The 12,184-nt window shown below is 46.3% G+C and overlaps 1 protein-coding gene across 3 annotated transcripts in view; it reads right to left on the reverse strand.

Moving 5' to 3' along the window:
* Positions 1-7,014: 7,014 nt before the first annotated feature.
* Positions 7,015-12,184, reverse strand: part of CHST14 (carbohydrate sulfotransferase 14) — a 199,473-nt gene continuing 194,303 nt past the window's right edge. For all 3 annotated transcript variants that reach the window (XM_085626869.1, XM_085626868.1, XM_085626870.1), the window contains one exon: positions 7,015-8,319. In XM_085626869.1, coding sequence (XP_085482995.1) covers positions 7,162-8,277 — 1,116 coding nt within the window. In that variant the 5' untranslated portion in view covers positions 8,278-8,319 and the 3' untranslated portion in view covers positions 7,015-7,161. The remainder of the gene's footprint in view (positions 8,320-12,184) is intronic.

The raw sequence follows: 12,184 nt of genomic DNA on the forward strand, positions 1-12,184 counted from the left end.
GGGGCTGGAGAGTTGGGCATGTTCTTCATCCAGGCTGTAATGCAGCCTGCATTGCGAACGGGACAGTGCGCATGACCGCTTTGGGCGGCCTAGGTGCGCCGACCAAACAATCATTGCGCACTTGATTGGGCATACCACTCCGCCCTTGTCCTGCTCCGTGAGTGGAGCAGCCCTACCTACCCTCCCTCCCGCAAAGGAAACATAGCACGATTACATCAGGAAGTTACCATCATGTGATGATTTTTCCTCTTTTTGAACTGCTTAAAAGCAGTGGGGCGATGCTCTTCCACCATAGTGGATGAGCCGCCACTGGGGGTGTATCTTCTACAGGTGCTAGGCCTGGCCGACTCGACCCCCGGGCCTCCACCGTTACACGTCCCACCTTCTCCTTACCTGGACATTGACACCGTGGCGCAGTCCGCTGCACTCTCTCCAAATCTGTGACTCAGCCAGCAGGAGCCTCAGCCAGGTGAGATTTCACAAGCCTGGGTTCAGCAGTCGCCGACAAGTCCACTGGTGAACCTCCCGATGCAGTTGATGCAGCAGGGCCCTCCTTAGGTGTGAAGTTGCAGCGCTCCCACAACACAAGTTCGGCGCAGCTCAGGGGCCTCACCCTCCACACCGTCCGACCAGCACAACATCATCCGGCCTGTGATGCAGAGAGGCGTCGCCCACCGTTGGTAATCGCCTCGGTGCACCCCGGCGTAGTGATGGATCGTAGTATGCGATGCAGACCTCCCTATGTTGGTGCGCAGGAGCGCCTCTACCATTCACAGCTCCAAGGGGCTCAAGGCAGTCTTGTCACACAGGTCAGCAACATGTCTCCATGCGACCTGCAGACTTCACCACCAGGTACAGGCGATCGCCGCGCCTCAATGTCTCCCGCCCGGCTCATTGACTCCACAGCTCCTCCGCATCCCAATCCAGGCTCCAGACGCAGGTCCAGCGAGGCATCCAGGCTCCAGACTCAGGTCCAGGGAGGCATCCAGGCTCCAGACGCAGGTCTAGCGAGGCATCCAGGCTCCAGGTGCATGTCCAGCGAGGCATCCAGGCTCTCATCCTGGTCATCCTGGATGTTGGGTGGCTTGAGGGGGTTGTTGATGTTTGCTGCACTTGGCCGTTCCATTCTGCATTTCATAGTTTTTTTTGCCTATTTTCTATTGGAGGTCGACTGACAGGTTATTTTTTTCAATAGAGGCAAAAAAACTCACGTTAGGCTGATTAACATGCGTTTTTTTGCCGCTAATGGGCCTTTTGTTGGTTTTCGCCCGCTAACGCCGGAATTGCTAGCATCCTCACGCTAATATTGGCTGCAGTTTTCCCCACCGATCCCTGAAGCTATCGCCATGTAATGACAGCTTGTAAATACTTCGCTAACATGGCGATAGTTTTCAACGGTACATGGAGGTAAGAAAACTGCCGCTAACTAACGTTAGCGATAGTTTTTGCCTGTCCTTGTTCATATGGCCTAGTTTTGTGTATGGACAAGCTTTGTCCTCAGTGGACACCACTGACCGTGTACATAGCCTCCCAGTCCCATGTAAAACACCACACTTTGAGTGGAATCAAAGACCCCAGTTATAGGGATCAAAGGATGTCCTACGGTGCCCAATTAATACACCTACATCCTTCGTTGTGCCTAGGTCCCTTGTTCTTGGTATTCTGGACCCTTGTCACAGCAGAAAATGAACACCATTCTGGCACTGTGGTGCTCCATGACTGCCGGCAGTGCTTGCAGCGACGTTTTCATAGGAGAGCACCAACGTTAGCAGATCTTACATGAGAAAATACCTCAGCATTCATGATAGGGGTGAGTGAGGCTCAGTATTTAAATTGTTTCATCCTGCTACTGTATGCCAGTTTTTGAGTGTCCCCACAAGAGAGGATCTTGTTGATTCTGGACTTCTGCACCGGCTGCCCAACTAGCTGCCTGTAAAGAAGTACACTCTTTCTAGATCCGATGTACAACTTTATTGTAGATGTACAGAGGAACATGTCATTTGACCCGGGAACTCCACCTCACCTGGATGGGTCGAATCTTGAAAAGACCAGACTCCAGCAGGAGAAAGCAGACTAACAATTTAAGATGGATGTAAACAGTAATGACAGAGGCAGGGATGAAAATGACGGGAAAGGAATAAGGAGAATTGATATAAGAAAAAGTACATAAGCATGTATAGTCAACATAACTATTTCCTTTGAAAAACATAATAGCATAAAAAGAATGGAAGGGCAAGAACCTTCAAAGTAGAATACAACTAAGTGATGATAATGACATCTTTCAATTGTGAAAATTGGAAACATTCACTTGCACTATAAGCAAAGAAGCTGGTCTGAATCCAGCCAAGTTTGGAACATTCTCATTCACTGAACCTTCATCAACTGACTACTGAATTTGCGTCTCACCAACATTAGTTGTTGTGAAATCTTTCAGTTAAACGATTCTTTGTAGTAGAAGATTTTAAAGTGCACACCGTATATAAAAAAAAAAGTTTGACTCCTCAACATGATTGGTTCTGTCAGTATTTGTGGATTCCAATGTAATGTCCACATTGAACCACAACTTGATTAACACTTGGTAAACTACTTGAATTCCATCATCTCCCATCTTGTCACTACACTTCCTTTGTTTACTTTAACCATATTCAATTATTTAATGAGTGGGAAGCTTTGCCTTTGTCAACATGATCTGCATACAAGATCCTTACACAGTCATCTCTTTTAATTTCAGAATCTTTCACTGTGTTTCTCATATCATAAATTGACCTGTACTTATTCTGGTTTTAAATAATCCGGTTTCCTAATTCCTTCATTTTTGCACCCACCGCTTTGCTTTCTCGACCATCGTGGGCACACGTGCAACACTCGGAATCTTCCACTAAGAAGATGAACATTATTTGTTCCAGGAATAAAATTAAGATTGAATCTGTAAACCCATAATAATTCTTATTGTATTAATCCACATAAAGTTATTTAGGTAATCTAGCTTTACACTATCTTTGAGGTACTAGTGAATTGTTCACTTTGTCCAATGCAGCCAATTCCAGGGCAAATGACATCTTCAGATATCTGCTACAAATTCTTTTAGGAACACCCCTCTACGTTTTCTTCATGCGGAAGGAATTTGCTTTCAACTGAATTTTGGGTTGGATACTCTTCAACCTACCTAACATGCCACTGAATGCCTGCGTAGTTCACAATTTTATGATAAAGATCCAAATCTTCAGTCAATAATACTTTTTTGTTTTTTTTCAGAGAATCTGTTGGGACTGAGGCTTCAGCATGGCTCTGGCGAGCAGGATCCCCTACCCTTTGCTGATCTGTTGGCAAATCACTGGAAAGTTGCTGCGGGTTTTATTGATTTCTAGCTCACTGAACAGGACAACCACGTGTCCACAGAGGGTCTCACTGTTGATATGGATTGAGACCCAACAGCGTGGATTTGTCGTCGAGGGGACATGCAAGTGCACCTGTTTCAAAGAGTGGCTACTGCTCTCACTACCCAGGCTGTGGTAGACTGACAGTGGGGGCAGCATTCATCTATACTCAAGGGTACCGGTACCTCTTAGGAGGGGTTGCCTATCAGTTCCCTCCTTGTGTAGTCTGTGCTGTCTCACTTACCGGGATTCTTTTTGATCTTATTTACCTTTCTGTTCCTTATAGTTCTGAGGTTGCCTGATCTTGACTTTTTATTGTTTTCCTTTCTTTTGTTGTTTTAATTTGTTTACGTGGCCAGTCTGCTTTTGGTTGCCACTTAGGCCTGACACCGACCTGTAGTAGCTGGGCGGTGCTGGGTCAGAGTCTGCCTCCCACTCAATTCCTGGAGTTACAGTGTAGCCCCAAGTGCAGATGCTCCGGTCTTTAGAAGACTGAGAGCTAGCCTGAAATTTGTTATTTGCTATACTGGCCGCCCAATAGTTTCTTGTACCACGCCCTCCGTCTGAAGGTTGCCTGGCCCTATTCAGCCCACTCTTATTTGGTCTTATTTGGCTTTTTAACATTTCTGTCACTTGTAGCCCCCAAGAATGCCTGGACTCGACTTTTTCTGTTTTTACTTTCTTTTATTGTTTTAATGTGTTATTAATGCCAGTTTGCTTTTAGTTAGAGGCAGTTTGAAGATCATATTGTTATCAATACTAAGGGGATATTTATAAAGGATTTGCGTCACCCTAAATCCTAGAAGACTGTCTAGCAATAAGAACAAAATGTTTTGCTTCAACACATGAACAGTGTACGTAATTGCTTTCCTTCCGGAAACAAAGCTTTTTTAAATTACTATTTGTAAATGTATTTATTTATAGTATAGAAAGTATCCTTGCATTGCTCCAAACATGAATACATTCTGTATCGGATATTCTTCATACAACAAAGCTTTCGTGTAATAACTTTTTGTAACTGCTGTCTTTCAATCTAGCAATCCTACTAACTAAACTCTGTAGAGGACGTCTGACACAGGTCATACAATTTCAAGTAAGAGTGGCACTCAGAAAAAGCAGATAGATTTCTGCGAGAACTCATACAAATGCAATAGCTGGTAACAAACTATTAGCTTGTTAGAAGGTTTGCTAGACTTTACTGAATAGTGAGCATTTACGTTTCGGCCACTTCTGTGTTCTACTCATTCCAAGGACACTGATAAGCATTTTCTACTTCGTAAACTCTTACATGACCACTTCTGTATAATGGAAACCCATCCACAGTAACATGTGCCACTGTGTTCATCCATATTATGCATTTTACATCACTGAACCCAGAACATAAACTGCAAACTCCAGAACTACTCCTAGAGAAGCCCATTCTTGATACAACCAGAGAAAACCCAAACATAGGTACACACCATTAGCACATCAGAAGCAGATCCTGCATTCCTACAACAGTCAGACCAAGTGTTTCAGTAACAAACATGTTTTACTTTTCACTACCCGATGCCTACCCACACCCAATACTTGCATCTTGTTCGCACCTCTGAAAACAAGACTGGACAATGAACATGCATTTGTATGCTATGTCTTAGACACTACACAGCAGAGTTTCAATCTTTTCCTATAGAAACTCAAAGCAGTTTGGCACTGACTGTGGCATAGACACAGGCTGATTAGATGCACATGCTATAAAACAGTGGGCGATTGTAATCTGCATAGAAGACTTTGAGGGGATTCAGTTTGGCTTGCTGTGTTGCATGAATCTGGTTACTCAATCAGGGTGTGCAGTGTTGGACATCTATAAGGTCTTGTGCACAGTTGTAAAGTTGGTATTATACTGTTAGCATACAATGACAGACTGCTATGTTGCTTCTATGGTTAAACCTGTGAACTAGGGGTTTGACTGCAAGCGTGAGTCAAATCTCAGGAATTTTTCTGCAACATTTAAAGTAAAGAATTGGGCGACTGTCAACAGGATTAGCTTCAGCCAATCCGGTTTTTAAAAAAATTAAATCCAGGGGTAGGGCTGGCTGTGGCTGGCTTGAGGTCCGTTACATAAAATAGTAAATATTTGAGTAAAAACCTCAGCAAATATATATGTATATATATGTATATATACATACATACACACCGATATGTGGTAGTCCTACTTGAGCAGTACACGAGGAGACGACAGAGGTTACCAGCCTCAATCACGGCTATGGACAGAGTTGCTGTGGCAGGTTGGTTGAAAGGCAGCCTTTTTTATGATGCCTGACGCGTTTCGCTGAATAGCTTCTTCGGAGGCTTTTGATGAAAGGAAAACGTGCGCGGTGTACCTACTCCCTCATTTATTGGCCCACAATGACACGCCCCTGGATGAAGCTACCAAATGAAACAGTGCTGTAAGCATTGTGGCGGATGTAGTGCAATTTTTTTTCACCTTTAAAAATTACTATTTGCACAATTACTGCTTAAGAAAAAGTCCTCAGTGAATCCCCGCCACCGAAAACGGTCCTTAATCCCGCGCCGCTCCTCCGTATTAAGGCCCGTATATCTGACCTCACAGCCCCCTTCATCATGGGGTGGTGCTTTCTCGACGGCAGGACCGCCGTCTTTAGATGCCGATATGGCTGAAAGGCAGCCTTTCATGATGCCTGACGCGTTTCGCCTTTCAACCAACCTGCCACAGCAACTCTGTCCATACCCGTGATTGAGGCTGGTAACCTCCGTCGTCTCCTCGAGAGCTGCTCAAGTAGGACTACTATATATATATATATATATATATATATATATATATATATATATATATATATATATATATTTTTTTTTTTTAAACACAAAAAAAAAAACATAATGAATAAGGAAATATAATGACATTTTCCCAGTTGCTAACAATGTCATTTGAGTAATATTATTATTCTTTCTCCATAAGGTTCCTCTTTATACTTTTGTAAACAAATTCGTTGATATTTCATTATAAAACATATAGAGGACTAGTATGCCATACAAAATATAGAAGCAGGGTATTTTGTTGTTTACATGTTCATGCTTTGTGGTGCGAGATCACATCCTCTTTACCCTGAGCTCAGAAGAACACACTTATCCACTCACCCAGTGGGAAGTCTCAGGTTGGCAAAAATACAAAAAACAACAACTGCTCATAACTCAGCCAGCTCGATACTTATATTAAACTTCAGTCAGGGTTTATTTTACTTCCAGATCTCTACATTAATAAGATGAACATATGATATCTTAGGCAAGTTCTTCAGCTGGAAGAAAATGCATTGGCCTGAAATATTTTTTATGAGCGCCAAAGACAAGAAGAGAGATCCAGATACACCATGTCAAAGTCCATGGCTTTCATTTAACAACAGTGCATTTTGGGAAATGGAATCTTCATTTGCTTCAATTTAACCTAATGGACTAAGGTACCAGCCTTTACTGATTTGAAAATGGAAACCCATACCTTTGTAAAGTTGTCTTCTCTATGGCACATATTGAGTTTGTAAACTATAACAAAGCTACACTGTCAAATCAAAGTAATTTGCAATTGCATATCTCCTTTATGTGACTTTTTTTAAATAAATAGATAGAGCTCTAAAATAACACATTTTGGTGGTTTTCTACCTTTTATTGACCCTTTGCATAATTTGTTATCATATAAAAGTCACTTGAGCTATAAATACAAAGAATATCATAATGTCCAGTAAAAATATAAATTCATATCTGCATAGTATTACATTAGATAACACGTTCACTATTGCCTGCAAAATTCAGCTGTAACATTTGGAAGAGAATAGGCAAACAATGTGAAATCTAAAATATACTTTGGTAGAAGTTCTTTCACAAGTCCCTTCCGGGCATTGCACAGGAAGTAATACAGTGTTTCTTTAGTAACAGGCTTGTACCACGCTTGTCTATCGGGGAACTTTATAAAAGGGGGTGCTTTCACTTGTTCAAGTACGTAGTTGGCATCATCGTTCAACCTTTCATAGGATCCAATGAAGTCATATTGGACTGCACATGGCTGACAGAGATTGTACATCGGCATCCAGTGTTCATTCATCTTCTCAACATCCTCATCTACCAAGTACCACAAAAATTCAGAGAAAGTGACGTCATCGCCCCTGGACTGTCCAGGGTTCTTCCTGTACCTTTTCACAATTTCAGTCCCGTACCTCATCTGGTACTCTTTAATCTCCCCAAATTTGTTCCTGTAGGCTGACAACAGTCTCTCCATCGGCTCCCGGACGAACATGAACTTGAAGTAATGCTTTAACCGATAGCGGATCTCCTCAGCCTTCATGTCTGCCAGGAACACCAGGTCGCTCTTATGATCCATCTTTACATTTACATTCACATTTTCCAGTGCCCCGTCTAGAACCTTCAGTACTTTTTTCCAATTGGAGCATGCAATTTTGGGAACATAGCAATATAAAAACTGATACTTGTCATTTACCAGTATGTGCTTTAGAACCGTTCTCCTCTGGCTTATCGATAGCTCCCAGATGTTATGGGGCATGTTCTTTTTCCCACAAATAGTCTGTATGGTCCTATTCCGAATGTTCTGTAAAACCTGATGGTCCACATCAGCACCATCCATCACATGCCTCATCACCCTTGGGCTGGCTCTCCATGCCAGGTCCCCTCGGGGGGATGGTGGGCTCATGTCAGTTAAAATGCCTTTCTCGATCATAAGGAGCAACCCACTGGAGGCCACAATTACAGCAAACATTAGCATGGAAGGGAGCAGCATGGTCCTACGGGCACGCGAGCGGTGGTGCAACACAGCCCGTTGCGCACCCAATGGACCACCATTCTTACTCATCATGTTCAAACCTTTGTCCACCTGCAACAGCGGGCGTGGAAACATTGTTCTTCAGGCGCCACTTCCAGCGGAATATCAGGTTGCTCGCTGTGGAAAGAAAAATGCTTTAGTCAAACTCAATTTACCACGTCTCACTGACCAAAATCTCAAGTTGACTCACTTCAGAATTATACAGGTACACTCCTTTTTAGCCCAGTACTTGGAGGCTACATTAACCAGCATTGAAGGGCGCTTTCCTGGTCTGATTAAAGAGGGGCTGTGTGCACAAGGGACAACAAAGGGTAAAAAGAAATGTTTCCACTCCTAGTTGTTGCAAACTGATAGTCCCCATCCATCAAACATCAATTTTATGGAGGAAAATCACAGTGCAGTCAGCCCGAATATAAGCAACCCCATTGAAAAAAAAACAAATAGTTTAACAATTTTGTAGTTAATCTTTATTCTGCCGACATGATCCATTTCCTGGTTTAAGCAGGTTTTTATTCTGAGTAGTATTGTTTTGTGAAATGGTCTCATGTATTTTCCTTTCGTAAGCCAATTGCTTTACAGCTGCTTGCAGCATCATAAACTTGTAAGGTCCGAGTACATCATCAAGTCTTTTATATTTTGGTACTTAGTCTAGTATTTATAATCAGTAACACGAGTACAAAACCATTATAGGACAAACTATGGTGAACTAAAATCCAGATTCTCACATTTGACAAGATCAACTACAGTTGTTTGTTGGGACACCGATTTATAATTTTGAACATGTAATACCATTCTATTAAAATTCTTAGACGCAATAGCAAGTTTCTCGTGCCAGGAGCACTCCAAAGCAACAGTTTCTAACAATCCCAGAAAGGCTAAACATCTCCGAGTGGACATGTAAGGTTTATGAGAGTGATTAAAAAGTGCCAAGGGCGGGGAGGAGCTTAGCGCGTGATCAAGATGGCCACGTGAGCCTAGAGCTCCCGAGACCCTCGCTCCCTCCGGCAGCTATCCTGTCTACTATCCTGCTTTCGACGCCCGGAATATTGGAGGGGAGCCGTTGCTGAGGCGAGAGCCGCTGTCCGGATCGAAATCGCCCACCGGAGACCGAAGTTGTACTGCCTGGAAGTTTGTGGCCTACTCCCCGAAAGGTGCCCGGGACTTGCGTTGCCACAGTGCCCGTGCACTAATTGAACAACAGCGGCCGTGCGAGGGGCGAGTCGTCGGAAGGAAGGTGTTTTCACTTTCACTTTCGCTTTCCTGTCTCCACCGTGCCAGTCACTGGTTGCATGGTTGTCTACTCTGTGTGGGCAAGGAGATTGTCTCCGCGGCAGATTGCGATGTCGAGCAAATCGGACGCCGAAAAACAGAAGCCCAAGAGTACCAGGCGGGGAGGCTACACCCAGACTAACAACATGGACCGCTATGCCCACCAGAAGGGGTCTCCGGGCGGATCGGGCCAGGCACTGGAGGCCTTGAAGGACGTGTCGCCCCCCTCCGTGGAACCAACCCTGCAAGATATCATGGGGGCCATTGAAGGGATGAAGTCCTCTATCGGGCAACAATTTGAGACCCTGGCGCATAAAGTGGACGCCATATCGATCGACGTCAATCTGATTCGGGCAGACCTGGGGAAAACTAATGAGCGGGTTCAGTCCTTGGACCTCAAGACTGCCGGCCTCCTGGGCGACGTCTCCGGCCTTCAGCTGGAAGTCCGTACCCTGCGGACTGCAAATGATCACTTTGCCCGACGGTTGGAAGAGTTCGAAGGCCGTGCAAGGCGCAATAACGTGCGCATTATTGGGGTCCCGGAAAATTCGGAGGAGCAGTCGGTGGACCTGTTTGTGGCGGACCTGGTGGTGAACCATCTGGCGCCCAAAGGCCTCAGTAAGTTCTTTACTGTCGAGCGGGCCCACAGAGTCACTGGCGGGAGGCCCAGGGTGGGGGCCCCCCCCGAGGCCGATTGTCGCCAGGATCTTTAACTTCAGGGACCGAGATGCCATTCTGCAAGCATCTCGGGTGTCCGGCCCGATGCCATTCCAGAACACTACCTTAAGTTTCTATCCGGACTTTACCCAGATGGTGCAGAAGCAACGACAAGGCTTCCTGGCGGTCAAGAGAAGGCTACGAGAGATGGGACTGAAATACGCCATGCTCTTCCCGGCCAGGTTGCGTGTGGTGTTCGAAGAGCGGACTTTCTTTTTTGAATCACCGGACATGGTCGGAGATTGGCTGGACACGTTGCCCCAAGGACGGACTGGCGTGGAACGCTCCGGTGGAGCAGACGGTGGTGGGGATGAACAATGAGCCAGGACTTAAGTACTAGAACTCCGGTTCCCCCGGGAGGGTGATAGTCCGGGGAGTAGCGGGGGCAGTATGGGAGCTTTTTCCTCCTCTGGGGTTCTTTTTGTAGATTAGTCTTTGTATGGGGCGACAGGCACACTGCAAGTTGGGGGGCATTTTAGAGCTTACGCAGGGGTGCAGGGTGGGGGGTGGATGGGGGTTGTTGTTGGGGTTGTTGTTGTTTTTGGTTAGGCAAGGCGTAAAGATGCAAGCTTCTGTGACTCGAGTGCGGTTCCACGCGGGGGGTGGTGGTCTCCTTACATGTTGGGTTGGGGGGTAGGGGCCTAAAAATACTCAGTTGGAATGTAAATGGCTTGGGGGATCGTATTAAGCGTGGGATTGTCCTGCAATTTCTGAAGCGCTGTACCCCTGATATTGTCTTATTGCAAGAGACGCACTTGATTGGTAACACGTGCTATGCACTCTAACAGGAAAGGCTACAAATTTGTCGCACACTCCGGGTTTTCCTCGGGTTCTAGAGGGGCGGGAATACTTGTCAGGTCCTCTCTGCCATTCGAGGTCGACTCCACTACGGTTGATGATAGGGGACGCTTTGCGGCAGTAGCGGGGAGGTGGGAGGGCAGGACGCTGGTCCTGGTGTCGGTTTATGTCCCTCCTGCACTGCAGCCTTCTACACTTGCGGACTTAGAGAGGACATTGTTGGATCTCCCAGAGGGAATGTTGGTGGTGGGTGGCGACTTCAATGCGGTTGGCTCCGGATTGCTCGACAGACACCCGCCAAGGAGTTCGGGGGGGGCTCAGAAGTGGCTTCCGGATTTTGTAGATACCCTTGGTCTGGTTGATTGTTGGAGACTGTTGCATCCCACACAGCGACAATACACTTTCAATTCAGGGGCGCATGGCAGTCTCTCCAGAATTGATTATGTGCTTAGCCTAGCTGCACACGCCTCCTTTGTCTCTGAGGCCAGGCACATGGCACGGGGTATCTCTGACCATTCGCCGGTGTGGATCTGTATGGATGTTGGTAGAGGAGTGGGGGGTAGGGTGGCCCCAATTAACCCGTGGTATTTCAGGGACCCTACGACTGGCAGTGCGGTGCTGAAGGCGGTCGATCGTTATTTCCAGGAAAATCTCGGCTCGGTCACGTCGGCGGTGTCTTTGTGGGAAGCGTTCAAAACAGTGCTTAGGGGTGAGGCCCTCTCCTTGATAGCAGCGGCCAAGCGTCGGAGAGACGCGGAGGTCGCCCAGATTGAGGCGGAGATCGCGGATCTAGAGCTGGCTCTGGAGGGGGAGGTCATGGCGGCGGCGCTGCACAATTTGAGCCTTAAGCAATCGGAGTACAAGGCCCTTGTGACGGACGCGGCCAAAGCCTTGAGTAGGGAACAGCGGGGCCGTCTGTACGACGTCGGGGACAAGGCCAGGAAATTAATCGCGTGGCTGGATAAAAAGGAGCGGGTCAATCGTGTTGTGCCAGACCTCGTGACAGAGGATGGCGTCGTGGTCACGGAGCCGGATGGCATAGTCCAGTGCTTTGCGGATTGCTTCCACACGGTCTATACCTCCGTGTCGGACAGGCCAGTGGGGGATTCGTGTGAACTCCTGCGCGATCTTGCTTTGCCTTGCCTCTCCGACATAGACAGGGACGATCTTGATGGCGATATCACAGTCGACGAAATCG

This window comes from Triturus cristatus, chromosome 9 (assembly GCF_964204655.1).
Source record: "Triturus cristatus chromosome 9, aTriCri1.1, whole genome shotgun sequence".
In the NCBI taxonomy this organism is placed as follows: domain Eukaryota; kingdom Metazoa; phylum Chordata; class Amphibia; order Caudata; family Salamandridae; genus Triturus; species Triturus cristatus.